This window comes from Etheostoma cragini, chromosome 4, assembly GCF_013103735.1.
Source record: "Etheostoma cragini isolate CJK2018 chromosome 4, CSU_Ecrag_1.0, whole genome shotgun sequence".
Lineage (NCBI taxonomy): Eukaryota > Metazoa > Chordata > Actinopteri > Perciformes > Percidae > Etheostoma > Etheostoma cragini.
The window spans coordinates 21,199,826-21,218,981 of NC_048410.1; the positions used below are offsets into that span (position 1 = coordinate 21,199,826).

The 19,156-nt window shown below is 41.1% G+C and overlaps 1 protein-coding gene and 1 long non-coding RNA gene across 4 annotated transcripts in view; both read left to right on the plus strand.

The window, feature by feature from the left end:
* The window catches only part of LOC117943983, a 12,516-nt gene extending 9,432 nt beyond the window's left edge, over positions 1–3,084 (plus strand). Inside the window, exon 3 of the long non-coding RNA XR_004656468.1 lies at positions 3,072–3,084. This is a non-coding gene — a long non-coding RNA (uncharacterized LOC117943983). The remainder of the gene's footprint in view (positions 1–3,071) is intronic.
* The window catches only part of slc12a5a (solute carrier family 12 member 5a), a 162,493-nt gene that overhangs the window by 49,198 nt on the left and 94,139 nt on the right, over positions 1–19,156 (plus strand). The window contains exon 1 of one of the 3 annotated variants that reach the window (XM_034870449.1): positions 13,618–14,310. The exons of the other annotated variants lie outside the window; for them this stretch is intronic. Coding sequence (XP_034726340.1) covers positions 14,256–14,310 — 55 coding nt within the window. The 5' untranslated portion in view covers positions 13,618–14,255. Of the gene's footprint in view, positions 1–13,617; positions 14,311–19,156 lie in introns of those variants that run through there. 3 annotated transcript variants of the gene reach the window in all.

A 19,156-nucleotide genomic window follows, 5' to 3' on the forward strand; every position in this document is an offset into this window, starting at 1 on the left:
CGCCATACTCGCTCTTCAATGCAGGCACACTATTGTTGTATGGTTCAGTACTGGCGCACCGGTGGATTTTCTTTATGTATTGCCATGTGGAGGCAATCCCAAAGCCCTTATTTATAAAGCCTCTTTAATATCTTTCTGCTACACGGCCCAAGCTGCAATGGCAATGCTGAAATGCGACAATGTGTGTGGACGGACATCGAGGCGTTGCATAGCGTCACCTTACAACATTGGTAGCCTTCGTTGTTTCTGGCACGTGCTCATTACACAAAGAAGCAAGGGCATGCACTACCTGAGGAGATGCCGTCATCATTTCCCATACGCACTTCCATGTCCACACTAATACAAAGTAACCAGAGTTTTTAAAGGCATGGCGTTTTGTAAAATCTCAGTTTTAGTGACCTAAAACCACTGTTACACCCTGTAGTGAATTTACGTGATTGATTGCCACATAATGTACCACGACATCTGTCTGCTATTTGTTTGTGTTGTATTCATTAATAACAGCTCATTGGTTCAATTATGTTGGCAATAAATACTTATTTAGAGGCAGAAAGCGTCAAATCGGCAAAGCCTCAGTAAATCTGTCTGTCTGTGAGTTTAGTATGCAAACAGATTTCAGAGCAGTGATCGCCTTTGGTTTGACCAAAATGGGGTGGTCATCATTGTGGTCAAGCCTGAAGATGTAGAGCCATGTATGGAAATGAGCCCTCATTTCTTTGTGTTCTCATTCCAGGCGATGCTCCCCACTCCTCTTCTCCTTCTCTCACTTCATTTTTCTTTCTCTGTTGCTCCGTCTGTTTTCTTTGGAGGAAATGAAACTGGGTCATGTCTTCCTTCTTTCCTCTTCCTTTCTCCTCCTCAGTGGCTTAAATGGAATGCATAGGGGGGAAAAGGGTGAAATAATGCAGTGCTGCTCGCTGATGTGTGGGGAGTCGAACACATATGGGAGGCAGTACAGGCATGGTCATCCACACACACATTCACAAACACACACATTCACAAACACGTGCTGTACACGCGCATAGACTCTCACATAGCAACGCTCTTAACAAAAGCACTTGAAACATATCTCTCTCTCAGTGCAACGTCTCCACCAGTGTGTGCGCTTCTTTCTTTCTCTTACAAGGTGCATCTCGCTGCTGCTTTTCTTCCCGCTACGTCTTTATCTAACATTTCAGGGGTTTCAGTGTTGACTCCCTGCCGCCACAGCTCAATAGTTCTGTCAGGTTCACCTTTTTAATGTGGGAAGTTGTCAGAGTCTCCCTCCTCTCTCTCTCTATCAATCTCTCTCTCTCTCTCTCTCTCTCTCTCTCTCTCTCTCTCTCACACACACACACACACACACACACAGATAAGCCACTCACATATGCTACAATATCTTCAATAGAAGTGGAATCACAAGATTACTAACAACACAATACTGTCACAGTACTATACTGTGTTGCACATGATAACAATACATTGTAGCCTGACCAACATCATTGTCCAATATTATGAACTCTCAAATATCATATATTAACCTTAAAGCCACCTACTCATGATCAAAGCGATCTGCGCTGGCCGCTCCATGGTTTTTCTTAGATGGAGCGCTACCCTTGGCGTCGCGCACCGCTCCGACATGTAACTGCACGCCGCTTTTATGTGTAGGCGGCTTCATTTTTCTTTTTTATTGGGACCAAAATATGTACTGAGCGGGAACTATGCAGCAACAAAATGAAGCTGTCAATACTTTCGAGTAAACAATCAATGTAATGGCGACACTGTTTTTAAATTACACAAACACATCTTTGGCATTTCTGTAGCACAATCCTTTTGTTGCTTGCACAGTGATAGCAGTAAACTTGAATAAGTTGATATCGTCTACAGTTTTCTAGTATATAATTCTACAATACATGCAGTTTGGTGAAATTCCTTAAATGATGTAAGTCAATCATTTAGAACCTTAAGGCAACATTTATGTACTGTTACATCTCTGCTGCTAAAGAGAGGAAACATTTTTTTTTCAAATGGAACAAATGAAATACTCTTACTAAAAAAATTACTAATAAGTATTAAAATATTAAGTAAGTAATAAGTAATAAGAGGCAGTTCCAGTAGTTCCAGTGTTATCACAAGAGAACACATCACAACATATTTGTCTCGCTTCGGTTGCAACAAAACATACAAATACTGCACCATATTCAAGTTAGTTCCAGAATTGGTACATCAGTATTCAGACTTCAAACTTACCCCAAGACTTAGACACCACTTAAACAGTTACGTGTGCAGAGTTGAGCTTCAGGATAAAAGAGCTGTCTACATGCATCTGCTATTCAGGCTTAGAATGCCAGTCTATGCTTCTTCTGTTCTTCTCATAGTTCAGGAAGTTGCTGGGTTAAAGTCCAGAGCAGCTGCTTGTTGTATATGAAACTCTGAGGGAAAATCTAGGCAGTTATTCATGTTCTGCAACAACCTGCAAGTATACCTTTATAATTAAAATTATTTCACCTTTTTAATAGCAACTTTTATGCATATATTAAATTAGATTCATTGAATAAACCACTTTGGAAATGAAAAATCTCCAAATGAGCCAAACTCTAAGACTAAATGCAACTGTCCTGGACATATACATCTACACATCTGTCTACACATACTGTATACAGTACACTACTACCTTTAACATGCTCAGCGTTTAGAGACAGTAGATGACCTCAGTATTTGTCAGGGTTTTTTTTATTTTCTGAGAGGCAGCGGCTGCGGTGGAAGGATTAGGCGATTAGAAATACAACACTCTGAGATTGGCCAGCAGGCCTTAAAAGATAAAACGTGTTTAGAGCAAACAAAAGTCCGGATCTGCTGTGTCGGAACATCGCCAGACCACTTTGATCTTCTCGCTCTTTCCAGCCGAGGCTACAAGAATCTCCCTCACATCTTCAGAAGCCGTTCTCGCAATCAAAGCCCCGTCAGATGTGGGGGCCTGTTACTCAGGACTGCCCCGGATATTTCCAGAGTAATTACTTGACAACCCCTCTGAGGGCCTAGAGATTCTGCCTGCCCTGCAGGTTTCTTAACACTTAACAAATCTCTGTCAGCATACACATGTTGTACACTGCTCTAATGAACAATATATGTTGCTAACAGGACTGAGGACTCATTTTGAGCTTTCAAAAGGTTTAACACAAGTGTTCTTTGCTGATTACTGCCCCTTTCTTTCCCAGTTGTCTTTACATCCCATTACCCACTCATATTCAGAGAATGTTCTTTCATAAAGCAAACCAAGCTTTCGCAAGGGACAAAGCTATGATTAGATTTGTTTGTTAAGGACGAATAAAAAAATATCTAAAAAAAAAAGCAGGTAGATTCAATAAAGAAAAATCTACACAGTAGGTGTAAAGTTGTTATACAATTTGGCAGCATCAGGTAAACTGATGGACGGTAGATGGAATCCACCCAGCCTTTCCTGAGTAACATCTATTATCGCACACAGCCTCCTGTAAATTACCCCTCAGGAGACCAGGGCTAATATCAAACAGTTACCATGTAATTTTCTTGAGCCCATCTAAACGCAATCTCATAAAAATACAACTGATAGAGGCCTCCTTTAGTTTTTGCTCTTGCATGTGTGTATGTGTCTGTCCTCAGGCTTGCCGTAGGAGGATATTTGGCTGTTCTTTGAGCAGAGCCTGATCAGATTTACGGTCGAGCGAGAGAGAATAAGACACATGGGAAATACAATAGAGCTAAACTCATCAACAGAAGTGCTTGGGTATTGTGCTAACAAACTGCATTCTCAAATTGTTTCACTATGGCTCTGCCATAACACTCTCTGCACATCAGCCTCACTTTATGTTTATGGAAGTCGTTTTAATGTTCGCATATTTCATTCCCAAAATGGTTGAGACATAAAACCAAAATGCATTAATTATTACAAAGCAGCTTCAGTTAGATTCATGCAGCCATCATCCTGTAAAGATTTGACTTACAAGGTCTATTTTGGGCTGATTAACTATAAACTGTACTTATATACCATGATTGTATTAATGTCTAATTTAACCCAAGGCTTAACTTATTGGCAGGTTGGTGAACGGCACTTTCAAAGTGGTGGCTTAGATGTGTCTAACATCAATACAGACTGAAACTTTTCTGGCTGCAATTTTTTGACAGAAAGTCTGTGTATTGCATTATTTAGGTGTAAGTGCCTCCTCTCACTCAAAATAGTTTTGATTTTTGACACTAAGGGAGCCCAGAGAGAATATTACGGATGCTGTTTCATTTAAAATCTTTTGACACTACCCTCGCCGCACACTCGGAGATGAACCACGTTTGAAGCTTCATAGGAACTTTTGTTTCTTGTTTTGTTTTGCCTTTGTGTCCTATTGGCGATTTTAGATCCTTTTTAAGGGGGTTCAAGCCATCTCAGGCCAGCTAAAAATTATAATAATAAAAAAACATTTTAGTCTTTTATTTTTTTTAAAGCAATTTTAGTGCTTTAAGTTAAAATCTGCAAGCTTGTCTGTTAGTGACAGAGGACAAACAATTACAGGTTCAAAGGGCTTGAAAATGGTTAAATGTCCTGTATCGCTGTCTCCGATGCTATGCACCTGTAACCCAGTCAAGGAAAGGGTTAACAGAAACGTTGTTTTGGCCAACCGGAGGTGGTTGTGCCAGACTCCCGCCTTTAGCTAACTCTCGCTCTATGCAACCTGTCAGAGGGAGAGCAGGTGTGTGGTTGTAAAGTTTAATGCTGGTTGTCTCCAGAGAAGAAGTTAAGTTGGTAACTTTAGGGCGCAGATTAGAACCCAAATTGAAACGTAAGCAACTAAAATTGCTGAATGTGAGAAAATTGTGTCAAATTGGTCATTTTACTGTGACTAAAAAAAGGTCAGGTTTAGCTCCATCAGTGTTAATTGTTTTGAAAAACGTTAGCTGACGTCGTTGTTCAGTAGCTAACTCAGAGATTATCGCCTGATGAAATTACTGTTTAGAGGGGTGGGGGTAAGGGTGGGGGTGTAAATGCATTTTGCTAGAATCGCCCCTGTTGTGTCCACTTGAAATTCAGCTCTTTCCAGGGCTTTAGTTTTGTGGCAGCTGTAAAATGCTGCATGCCCTTGTCAGTGTTTGGAGGTGCTCAGACACACCATAATGATCTGGCAAAAGTCCAAGACACCACAACACATAGACACGTAGACGAGGCTCTACTGATAGTTTGGAAGTGGTTATTTTCTTGCTTTAGTTCATCCTTTAACGTTGTGCAGTAAGAAAATGTGTAGCAGTTTAACCTCTGTATGTCCTACAGCCTGGTACTGAAAGAACCTGGAGCTGGACACTAATTTACAAGAGCTAGGGATTTATTAAGACACATGTTTTTGATGCTAGTAATTGATTCTTAAAAGCCCAAATTAGACCTTACATGTTTCCGCTAAGGGTGCTCCAATTAATTAGCCACCATCACACCGCCACAGTCATTATCTGCCAATATTCTTTTGAAATAGTTTGATTGGTAGTCTCTATAAAGGCCGATCAGAAGAGCCAATCAGATGATGTAAAGCTGCAAGAATTTCTATGGTTTAAGATGTGTCTTTGGAGAGAGAGTATGCGTCCTACATTGAGTTTCTAGTTAATAATGTCCATCAATACTGGAACGTTTCATTTCACGTCAGTATAAAAGTCATGTAAATGTATTAGAAACAGGAAAAGGTTAAGACGCGTGTGCATTTTCCAAACGGTCCAGCAAATATTTCACAATAAAAGCCTTGTGTTAACAAATTAAGATATTTTTTCCACCGAAACGCTAGGGGGCTTTTAATATCAAACAGAAACAGGAAGTTTTGAGTTAAAAATAAACATGTATCTATTTGTCTTATGTCTGTGACATTCTACAGATGAAGACATTGAAACTGCAGGGAAAATAGAGAGTGGAATATGTTACACATGTTGTTTGCCAGTGAATAAACAGTTGTCAATTCATTATAGTTTTTCCTCTCCTAATATGAATACCTAATATAGAATGTCAAGAATATTTATGTTAGTTAATCAGCCCCAAAAACCCTGATTGAGGACGCTTGGTTTCCACTCACATCTTGTAAGCATCGTTGCATGAGTTTCTCAATCAGGTAGAATCAAATTGGTCTTGGAACTTGTTTTGGTGGAACATTCACACACCGCAAAAGAGAACGCCACATTAAATATTAAGTGAAATTAACTGTTCACAGAATACAACAAAGTGAGATATTTAAATTAGCTAGATACATGGTTACACGTAATTTGCTCTTAACAGTGTGTTGCGCGTGTATTTTGTCCATGGCAAATCCCCACCAATTGTTCCCAAAAGATCCCAGTTAGATAATACGTAAACATATTCTTTCTAAATCTTTAAAATCATTCCCTGAAAGAACCAATCAGGCCTGCCTTCTTACATGATCCATATTTTCTTCAAAACTTGCCATATCAGGCAAATAGCTTGTTAGCTCTTAGTTTGGTGGTGTTTCCCGAAACCAACAGTGTTTTGCAAGGCGAGCGACAACCGAGGGAAGATCCAGCGATGATGAATATTCCGGTGATTAACCTTCACGAATAGCTCAGCAGGAGAAGGTGCTGAAGATCGGGGGTTCAGGGTTCAATTCTCTTAAAGGATCAGTGATTGTTAAGCTCTATAACTGAAAGTGAAGAAGTCTAAAACACACTGAAGTTTGTGATCAGATAGCTCAGAGTGATACAACGCTGGGTTAGAAGAACAAACTGGTTGTGGGTTCAAACGTTATGAGGTGCAAACTATCCTACTACAGCATGCTAAACTATGACTTTTTGGGGTGGTGATGGTGCAGTGGATGTGACATACGCCTTTGGTGTGGGAGATCTGAGTTCAATTCCAAGTCCAATCCACCAATGTGTCCCTGAGCAAGACACCTGAACCATAGTGTGGCCTCTGTAGCATATACAGATGCGTATTTAGCATTTGTAAGTTGCTTTGGATAAAAGTCCAGACTAAATGACATGATGTATCATTTAGACCGGCTCTAGTACTCATCATTGTGACACAACATAATGCTGTCAGAATAAGAATCATCAAAATATTACTTTTTATTAAAAGCCAATGAAAATGTGTCTATGACGTGGCTCACACTGTACGTTACCCTCATATCTCTTCCAAACCAGCACCCTCCACCCTGGCTTCTTTTAATGAAACAGGTTCACAAGAAGTCAGCAAGCGCTGCTCATGATTAAAAGTAAAGGAGTTCCTCTACTTCATTAGTAGGCTTTTAGCTAGAACAAATCAGGTCAGAATGACCTTAGCATGGCTACATTTCAAAAAACATCCAACAGAGATTGTCCTGTTTAGAGCCCTGCTCTAAGTTCATGACATTTAAATGCCTGCAATCGAACCTCTTGAAAATGTAAATTTCCGCCTGTCTTTTTCAAAAACCCTTTTGAAAATTGTTCTCTCAAAGGTGCTCAATTGGTCAGAGTACTCCTCTGAGGACCACGTGACGTACAAATGAAATTGCACGTGTTTACACATAAATTGCGGCTCACATACATGTAATCAGGCACAGATAACAAGTACAACTTCGGGAAAATCTGTGACTCACGCATCTCCATTTAATCATAAAATCCTTTTATCTGTCAATACCTCCCCCCTCTCTCTGGCTTTCCGTTTGTGTCCTTTTATCACACACTCACACACACACACACACACACACACACACACACACACACACACGAACACATACACACACTGCCATAACCACAAATTGTAGAAGCTACACCATATATTATTTTTATTTTGACTGACTCTGGGAAAAGTACACACATTTTTACACTCTCTCACATGTACATGCACTCAAGAAAAGGTCCCATTTTAATATCATTGTTGTATTTCGTGCATCTTCTATTGATGTAGTTTTCATCTGGGCTACTCCCATACTGTAGCCGAGGAGTTGGTTTTGGCAGCGTCTGAGTGTTGTGAGAGTTTGGGCTAATCCAATAACAGGGTGCTGTTTGCAGGCAAGACACTGTTCAGTTGTTTGCAAGCCATGTTGCTTAAGAAATAAGAAAGCCTTCAGATGCCTGAGTGAATCAGCAGTACAGGCACAGAATAGTGCCCACAGAAAATTTGAATTGCATTAATTAGACTTTCTGATGGGACCAAATAAGGAACAAAAAAAACTGAAAGGAAATGTGTTTCAATTTGTCTCCGGAAACTCCTTTGGAATTAGCCTAGAAATCAGGACGCACCCTAGCGGAAGCAAATGTAACTTGCAACTTGGAGCTGGAAAAACTAACTCTAGTCAGACCAATCACATCGTGTATAGAGTTGGTGGGCGGTCTTAACATAATGACGGCAGAGTTGCAACAGTTGCGCGTGACTTCCCAGCTACTTAAAAACAAAGAAGATGGCTGCTGCTGCTGGCAAACAGCGGACTTTTGAATCGGCTTTGGAAGACTTGAAGTTAAGTTTTTTTTTGGGAGAAAAGAACAAAGAACAGCACTGAAGTCATTCTTCAAAAAGATGTGTTCGGAGTTTTGCAGACCAGATACGACAAAGGTTTAATCTGTCAACCAGCGATGCTCTGGTTGGTTGAAGCGCTATACTATTCGTTTAGAGGGAATTTGAAAGACAACCGTCCCCCCCCCTTGACTTGAGCCCTGCCAATGGTGAGTTCCCAGACCCAACATCTTGATGAAGGTCTTGCTTGTCAGGCTACTTTGGAATACTTGGGATTAAAATAAACTGCTCTTGCAGCACTGCACAGCCCAAGCACACCATGTTACCTCTGACCACGTCATCTAACCCTAACCCTTCTTTAGATATTAAAGTTAAATTGGAATTTTCCAGCACTTTTTACGCTAGCAACTTTCACCAGACATCAACTTGATTAAATATTTTTCTTTTTGTAAATCCCTGGATTAAAAAACACATTTGAAATTACTGTAGCTTGAAGTATCTTTTTAACAACTTTTTCTTATTAATAATAATAGTAATAATACTAAATATGATATAACTCCATCTGATCAGTACATTTTCTTTGATTTTGAAATGTGTAACTGAGCTATCTGTTTGTTCCTGCCCTGAAAAACAGCTGTTGTGCCAGCAGGTCCCTCTGCTCCAGTGCCTGCCGTCCTCCTCGTACATTCCTCCTTGTCATTGCATTGAAGCACAACATATTTTTGTCACCCAACATATGAAGATAAAATTGATGTCAAATCACAACATTTCAGGTTCCTACACCAGCTCTATTTTTTAACTTTGCCGATGCCATAACACGTTTATTGTATTGGGTGTTTCTGAAAATCCAGCATCCAGCAGACTGGTGTAAAAGTGGTGACGACTGGCAGATGAATGCAATGACCACTTCTCCAAATGATTTGCAGACATCCTGAAGTAAACGTGTGTCGTCTTTTCCATGATCTGTCTGACAGGTATTTGTTCTCACCTGCCCCTTGTTCCATTTAGGGGATGTATCGACCACCTTCTGCCTGCCCTCTCCCTTCTTCTTCTACTCACATACGTAGCTCAGCATAGGGATGATTGCAACAATAGATGATTAAATAATAGATGTTTTATGCAATGCTCTAGCATTACACATTGGGATAAGTGAATTAGCGGAGAAGATACTTTGTTAAATAGATGGCATGCAAATCCATTCACTATGTTGTAAAGGAGCCCTATTTCAAGCTCAGGGTTGTCAAACAAGACATCATATCACTCAAAAATGTAAAACAACATGTAAATGAAATTTACTGTTGGCTCATTGCCGACCTTAATCAAAATATGGCAGAGCAGAGAATTGGCAGTGTGTTAGCCCACGTCAGCTGGTTTGGTTGTGAGCTCAAATACTTTATCATTTCATTCAGCCAGCTCATATGGAATGGTTATATCAGATACATGAGTTTAGAGTTTGCACAGGTAATGTTTGATGTCCATGCTGTGACATTTAATCCTGCTAATACAGAGATTGGTAGTCATGATAACCTCAGTCCACCTCTTTTTGAGGAAGATTTGAATCTACAGGTGGATGCTACACTGAATGTAGTGTACACTGAATTAAGGCTCCTTGTAAGCAGCTGCAGTGATGATGCGGTGTTGTAGAGTAGCAGCAGCACCATATAGGCAGACCAATGGACTGAGCTGTACATTGAGACCTTAAAAAGATCGCCTGATTTAAAATGGTGTGTTAAACATGTGTTGCAGAGAGTTCATTACGTCACATGAGTGACTGTATCTGCACGTACCTACGGAGTTGACCATAATAACTGTTTGGCAGGTTTTGCTAAAGTTTTTCATAATTTGTTCGTCAGGTTTAACACAGATAAGTGGCACTGTGAATTGTACAGTTATCAGGATGATGGAGGAGGATGGGATCCGGGCTTCCTAAAAAAGAACAGTCCCCCTTTTTCTAAAATAAATTCCGAAGATGGTACACCACAACACTAATTTCAAGAGGCATGATGTCAATAGTAAACAACATTCATACTGTGCACGAATCAGATTCCAGACCTCAATATATATATAGTTTGTCACGCAATTTTAGGGAAACATGATAGAGCAAATGTATTTCACCCTTATTTATTATTATTTCACCCTTTATTTATGGTAAACCACTGCATTAATAGCCTTTAGGGGTGAGGAATCACCCTCGCCATACGGTATCATCACAATTCATTTGTCACGATACTATACTACTTCAAACATATTGCAATGCTGTGCGATAAATTGCAAAAATTGCGGACAAAAGTGACCCACACATAATAAACGATTGATACTTGGCGTCTGTGTATCATTACAGTATTGCCACATTGCCATTTCTGGATAGATTTTTCCCCCCACGACTAATATAATAGCCTTGCAATGCTAATCCTGAGATGAACCTTAAATGAATACCTAAACTTTGAGTAGATTATACCAGGTCCTTTATGCATGTCAACAGAAGCTTTACATTAAGCTGACACTTTTATCCAAAATGACTCACATTTGCAATATGTCAGAGGTTGCACATCTCTGGAGCAACTATGGTTTAAGTATCTTGCTCAGGGACACATTTGTTTATGTATCGCAATGGGAATTGATCCTGGATCTCCCACACCAAAGGTATGTGTCATATCCATTGCACCATCATCACCCGTCCACAGCACAAATCAAGTTAACCTTTTACTAGCCTTCCATCCATCCACATGACGGTTCTCAGTAAACAACTTGTTTTTCTGCCACATGGCATTGTCATTGATTACGTCCCACTTTGCAACACAGTTATACAAAAGATAGCTTATTTATTGATATTGATTGATTTCAATATTGATCAATCCAACACCAAAGATTCTTTTATACTTTAAATAATGTCTGCAAACTCGTTTCAGTGGTTCATTAACTTGTTGGAATTAGACATAAGAATAATGGTAATGGTAACAGTAATGGACAATTCTGCTCCCAACCCTTAGGGGGAACCAAGAGGAAAAGTGCTTTGTTATCTACAGTAAAGGTGCTGGTTGACAAGTAGCTAATGCTACTGTAATTCATGGTGTATAACATAAGATAACGAGATTGTTCAACACGCTCAGATATTTTGACTATGATTGTTTTGACCACGGTTCACAAATCTGGGCTAACCCACGAATTCATCAGTAACGTTATAGATAGACGACTAATCTAATGATAATTTAGCTAGCTAGCACACCCCTGTCTTCTGCCTCAGACTCCCGGCGCTGCGAGGCTCCAGCCGAGATGAGAGCTGACTAGAGCCCCGGGGACACATCCACAGTTATCCCCCAGCCAGCTAGCAACCATTCACTATCATTACAGCCCCGGGGACACATCCACAGTTATCCCCCAGCCAGCTAGCAACCATTCACTATCATTACAGCCCCCGGGGCACATCCACAGTCATCCCCCAGCCAGCTAGCAACCATTCACTATCATTACAGCCCCGGGGACACATCCACAGTCATCCCCCAGCCAGCTAGCAACCATTCACTATCATTACAGCCCCGGGGACACATCCACAGTCATCCCCCAGCCAGCTAGCAACCATTCACTATCATTACAACCCCGGGGACACATCCACAGTCAGCCCCCAGCCAGCTAGCAGCCAGCACAGTCAGCATTTAGCTAACTCTGGTGCTAAGGGCGCTAACGGCAATTAACTGAACCGTCAGGAAACAGACCCAGGCACCCAAGTTAGAACAGCCGCCATTCGTAACGTTACACCTCCGTTAACATTACCGGTGCCCGCCCCCCATCTATACAGTTCCAGACAAAACAGGGATAAGGCACCAGAAGGACCATCACTAATAGTAATTTCAAGTTGTGATAGCATTGGTTCTGGAGGGGAACGATAACTCTGGGAGTTAGCAGTGTGTGTTGCGATTCTGTCTTCTCATGCCGTGACAAAGTTTTATGAAGCTGAGTGTCACGATTTTGTTTTTATTTTCCATAATATTACAGCCCTAGTGTTTACCTCCTTGTTAGTGAATTATTTTTTTTCATATAAGAAGTCTCCATGCAACCAGTCAACCATAGAAATAACCAGCATGATTTCATGTCAGGCTCATTTAACCAACAGATTGCCAAGTACATTTAGGAATGATGATAATACTTTCAGGACACAATTGAACGGACCGAATGTTTCAACTGAATGTAAATGCAAAGGCTCTCCCCTTGTGGATACTGTAATTCAATTTGTGCGTGTCTTTTGTTGTTACAAACAAACTGCTGGCTATGATTTGATTACTAATGAACACAGAGAGAGAATGTATCTGTACACACTGCTCAGTAGAGAAATGTATTGCCAAGCTTTAAGGTATTAGTTCTTTGTTAGGGTAATTGTACCTTGACAAAACCAGTTTTGTCTAAAACATTGGTAATACATTTATTCACTGGAGGAGAGCGTGCAGTTTCATTTTTCCTCCTCTTTTTGAAGAAAATCTATTCTGTGCATCAGCGCTACCATGACTAAAACCAAGATTAATTGCTTTCATATCTCCGGTGTGGGATCACAACCACTGGGACACACATAGAAACACACACAAGCGTGCAAATTGTCTTCATACTACACAGTTTTTTTTTTTTTGCACACGGTACACAGTGTACCAGATCAAAATGAATCTGCATGCATCAAAATGAGACAGGCCTAAATGACAGTGAGGCTTCCATGCTTTGCTGACGCCATACAGCCTCTCTGTTTCGAACCAAAAACATCTACACTCTAAAGGCTGGGTTAAAAGAGAAAATGAAAAAGATAAAGAACCATGCTCTGTTTTGTTAGCTGAGAGCAAAGAGGCAGGTGTGTGTGTGTGGGCATGTGTGTGTGTGAGAGTGTGTGTGTGTGTGTGTGTGTGTGTGTGTGTGTGTGTGTGTGTGTTGGTGATGCAATTTGTCTTTCCATGAGTACACGGCTCTCCATGTTTATCATAACTGCTTACAGATGAAGTTGATAGGGCTTGTTCATCCTTTGAAGGAAACAGTAGCTCTATTTGCATCTGACATTAAAGTAGGGAGTGAGCGTCGCGGCTTATTACAAAGCTGACAGGCGAAAAAAAACCAATGCATAATGCACCTCAGTGGCCAGAAAACATCAGAGCGGCGTGGCTACCGCCTGCTCTCTTTAACAACATCAATTCCACTTCCACAATCACCTCTCTGTCTGACAGCCGTGATGAGAAGAGGGAGACAGGGAAGGGAGAAATAGATGGAGAAGAAATCCCCTTACTGCTTGAATGTCAGTTTGGCAGCTACAGTGACTGAGCAACATCATCTGAGCAGGGGAGAGTGAGTTTTTTTTGTATCTGTGAGTGGGAGAGAATGAGATCAGGAGTGAGGAAGGCAAAAATAAAAGAGAGACAGAGAAAAGGAAAAAGAGAAGGAGGGAGAGAGCAAGTGTGCAGCTTTGAGGCGTTCCATCATCCACCAAACTCCTGCAGCTTCCCTCTTCCCTCCTCCTCCTCCTGGAGAGAGACAGAGCAACAGAGAGAAGAAGAGTGAGAGAGAGAAAGAGAGAGAGAGAAAAAGAGAGCAAGAGAGTCAGGCTTGCAAGCCAGCGGAGAAGAGACGTCAAGAGGAGGATCTACAGAGGGAGAAAAAAAATCCTTCTCTCTCTTCTGCTGCCTCTCTTCGTGCATCCTACGGGCAGCGAGGAGCGAGGAGGATCCGGCTGGCATATTTTCTACGCTGCTTCCCCGTGATTTCTGTGGCTGTATCACAGTGGGTGGAGCGCAGGGAGAGCCGCCGAGAGCTCGATCGGTGACACCGCTCCGCAGCAGAAGAGTACTGTAGAAGAGTCGGGATGCTTAACAACCTGACCGACACAGAGGAGGGGGACGGGGGAGCGCAAAGCCAGGGTGAGTGATGGGATGTGTCATGCAGTCACACACACACACACACAGACACACACACCCACCCACACCCACACACAAACACACTCACACACACACACACACACACACACACACACACAAGCAGATATGCAAAAAATGAGCATTCATATGCCAATGCAAGACACGTAGATACTGTACTGTACATGTGCCCACACAAACATTTAGAGGTGGAGTAAATATACGTTGCACAGAAATGCCTTATAAAGCACACAACGTGCACAATTTTGGTGTACACTGATGGGAGTGAGCTGTCATTTGAAGAGGTGGTGTGTGTGTGTGTTTGTGTGTGTGTTTGTGTGTCGCACACTGTACGGTAGTCGGCCTGCTTGCCTCCTCTGCTGCTCTTACTGCAAGGCTGTTGTGACAGGAATAGTAATGGGCTTACTCCATACGATGGATGGTGAGTGTAAGGGCATTACAGTTTTGTCCAGCACACGCGTACAAACTTGCACTAATACAAACACACACACAGTCAAACATGCATATGTGCATGCACAATACAGAACGTTTTCTGGTGCAGATGTCCAATGGTTCATTCATTCTTGTTGGCAAATTTAAATGCTCCCACCAAATATGGCACTCTATGAACAGGCGGTATGGGCAAGGGTATGCTCCCACACACACACACACACACACACACACACACACACACACACACACACACACACACACACACACACACACAACCACTCACATTTACAAATACCAAGCCACCATTGCTGCTAATCCCGTCGCCCCCAGCTGTCAAAAATCAGCCCTCCATCCAATCCCCATAGCTCAACCCAGTCCTCAGTTTCTGCAGGCTTTTTGGAGAAAAAAACTGTGGGTTGCTGGTTTGTGCAGAGCTGTGTTGTGGGTGCTTTTATACCTACTGTTCACCAGAGAGCACATACCTTCTCAAGCCCGAACGGAGATTGAACCAATTCTTGTGCTTGTGACAGAGACTGCACAATTATTTGGGGTTAGTATTAAGTTCTCAGTCCCCTTAATGTCCCGGGTAACTTTAGTCTGGCCAATCCATTGGCTCATTCAAACTGAGGAGAAAGCTGCACACCGGCAGTATTTATTTTTCCTTTGCTATATGTTGTAAATTGATCTCTCTCAAGGCCTAGCTCTCTCCTTCACTGCCTTTTTCGCCTTTTGCTCTCAACATTTCTTTCCAGCTTTTTTTCTCACTCGTTCATGTCTCCCATTCTGCGTAATGGCACACATTTTCCTGTGGCTGTCAGGACTCTCAGGGATGCACTGGGGAGGCAGGTTGCGGATGATTGAACAGTCACTATGCTGCATCTCTTACCTGTGAGGGCTTAATGATAAAAATAGATCAGCGCTGGGGAACATGAATATTTAACTTAATGCGGGCTTCTTTTTTTGTGGGTGGGGGGGGATTACAATGTTGCGCTAAGAGCAGGGACAGCGGTTGTAGGAGGTTGGCGACGGCGTTGAAACCTGACCAAGTTTAAAAGCGCAAAGAATTGAAACAATCAAGGACAAGTTACCAGGCGTGACATAAAGCCACGGTGCATGCAGAAGTGTTAAGCTAACAAGATTATTTGAGCGTTGCTGTCTCTGTGTGCTTCTATTTTAATGCACTGTCAAATTTACCGTCTGATTTACGTTCATGTGCATGCATCCAAGTGGGTGCAAAATGGAGTTTAAAAGTTGGCACGCATGTTCATACTAGGTAGCCTACATGCTAATGTGTGTGAGAAGTGTGTGTGGTTTTAGCTCTTTGCCGCTCCTGCTATGTGTCGATGCTGGACTGTTTCATTGGTCAGGCTTCCCCTTTTTATGTGTTCCGTAGTAATGCATAGACATAACATACAGTATGCATGGAATGTGCACAAACCCTTCAGACCCTCAGAGAGGTGAAAAAGTGTCCACCACCTCCTTCCAACATATCTCTATCTGTTTCTCCCTCCTGTTTCACTCTCTCCCTATGTCTCTCTTTTTTGTCACTCTGCACTCTGCTACAGCATCTCTCAGAATACGACCTTATTCACACACACACACAAACACACACACACACACACACATCTCCACACACCCCCTTCCAGTCTCATCCATTTCATCTGAATCACAGCTGTGCAACAACCTGAATAAGTCTGTATAGTCTTCAGTACTATGCAGGGCAGCTCCAGATAGGGAGGGCTATTTGCCTGTCGCTGTCCGCTCTCCCTCGGTGCTAAAAGAAGCTCCCCCCCTCTCCATTGCCTAACTCTAGTAGTATGTACATCCAGGCGGAGCTCAGGGCTGCCTAGCTCTGTCCAAGGTGCTGATTTATAGCCTTTACACGGCTCTGTGTGTGTGTGTTTGTGTGTGTTTATGTGTGTGTGCGTGTGTATGTGCGTGCGTGCATGCGTGTGTGTTTTGTAGGGGGGTGTTGTTGGACTGCGCACCTTTTTATAAGCTTGCAAAGATGAAAGGCATAATTCTCAGGGAAATTATAAAAGGTTGTAAGGGAAGAAGTGGATGCATGTTGAGGAAAGGACTGATTTACATATTCATAAGTTCATCATGTTGCTCTCCCACCATATTGTTAATTATGTTCAGATTTTTCTCTTTGGAGCAAATGGAGTGTGAGCGGTCCAAGGAGGTGGGATGCAATCACAAGTTGAAGGGTAAAGGAAGTTTTAGTGCACAGAAAAGGTTTGTTGGCAGAGCATGTCTTGTTTTTTTTAAAGCACAACAGGACAAGCTGTTACAGTCTGAAAGGTGTAGTGATGCAGTATGCTGGACACATAAAGTGAAGAGTCGTTTTAGTGATGGATGTGAGGAGAGAGTGTGGTTTATGTTTTGCTTGCTGGTGTTTAAATGTGGAGAGGACCGTTTGTATTTTCAGACATCTGCTGAATCATGTGAAGTTCTGATCCTGTCATCATCACAATGATAAGCTACAGTGGTACAGCTACACTCGTTGTCTATGGGACAGCATTAAGAGAAGCTGTTCTGGGCTCTTGTTAGCAAGCAAAAGGGATTTCATGCTACTTTTCTACATGTTTGTTACTGTCTGCAGTTTTTCATTTATGTATTCAGTTGCTAATTAATGTGCCAGTTCAGTTTATTTGTTCCAGTTTAATGAGTGGGTAGTTTTTGTAAGGTATGTAAAATTGAATATTGTTCATGAGTTCTGCCTGAACAACCTTTGGCTCAGCCGGTCAGTCAACTGTTGATAGCCAGCTCGCTCCACATGAATAAAAAAGTCTTTTTTAGAAAAGATTTTTTAACATTATTGCCTGTTAGATAAGATTTGTGTTAGAGAAAGTGAATTGTCACAACCGTATAAATACAAGAACAAATACAAAATATTGATACACTTTAGTATGAAAAAATGTAACATGCATTATTCACATTTGCTGTACACAAATAAAGCATGGAAAAATAGTACTTAATAGTACAATAAAGGGTATTTAGAGAAGAATACTCCAAAAAACTGTAAAAGTAAAGACATTTCCAATACAAAATTAAAGTTGTTATTCTTAATATTACAGGCCTCGTTACAGCAAGCACTCTTTGAGGATCTACTTAGTCAGAAATACAACAGTTGTTGACTTTGTATGTTGACATTGTTGACGATGGAGCTCAGCATTGGTAACAGTACATTGGGTGTCCTGTGATTGCTTGTGATTGCTTGACAAAAGATGGCACCCTGTGTCATAGCTTTTTTGCCACTGCTTTGATACAGCATTAATAGAGTGATCTGTAAGCAATAATTTGATGACAGAAAAAATAAACTACAAACCTTCAAATCTGGATTACAAACGTACATTTTCTGTGAAACCCTTGTGCGTATGAAGGCAATTGAAATACCACATAGGAATGGCAACTAACAATAATGAATAATACATACAGACGGAATTATATAAACAACAAAAAAATACATAGAAGGGGTATTGCTGACAAAAATGCCAACATTAATTGCAACCAAATCTGGGTTTGATTACATACAAATCTTGACGGATTATACTTTTTAATTAGAAAATCCACTTGAAAAGCTGCTACTTTGCTGCTGTTTAATGACTTTCTCTTCACCTGCTAAAAAATGTATGAATTATTAGAGAAAATAGCCATCAGATAATTTGCTGACTATAATCATAGGATCCACCCATCCACCCATCCATCCATCCATCCCCTCTCTCCAGTCAGTCTGTACACTTGGTCCGGGCTGTGAATAGGGTTGTAATGATGTTTTAGTTATGGCTGACTGCATAATACTGGAAAACGCTCCCCGGGGCCCTCCTAGGGCGGCAGTTGTTGTGCATGCTCAACATCATTATTCTCTGTCTACCTGCGACTTATCTACTGTGAATGGAGAAAGAGAGAGAGCAGAAATGCACTGTAAGTGAGAGAGATTGCTGGCTAATACAGAACCACAGAAACGTGTTACTTGAAAAGGTAGTTCTCTGGCTGCACAAACAAAAATGCATTTTCAGAAGCTTAGCTCTGAAATATATATTTCCACATGAGTAGACTGACACATAGACCTGTTGTAAACTGCAGTATAAATACTGTATAGGTCAAGTTCATTAATGACTAGTAATACTTATAATTGAATTCTACCATATATTTATTGCTATATTTTTTTATACAGTATATTGTCCTATTTTATTTACTGTACTATAGACCTTCCATTTTGTCCGTAATAAATGCATTATTATTATTATTATTATTATTATTAGTATTATTAGTATTATTAGTATTATTAGTATTATTATAAATGATACTTGCCCTGTCAAACATGTAAATTGCACAGGACATCTTACATTGTATTCCTCAGCAGTGTCTTTGAGAAGGAGAATTTAATATTGTG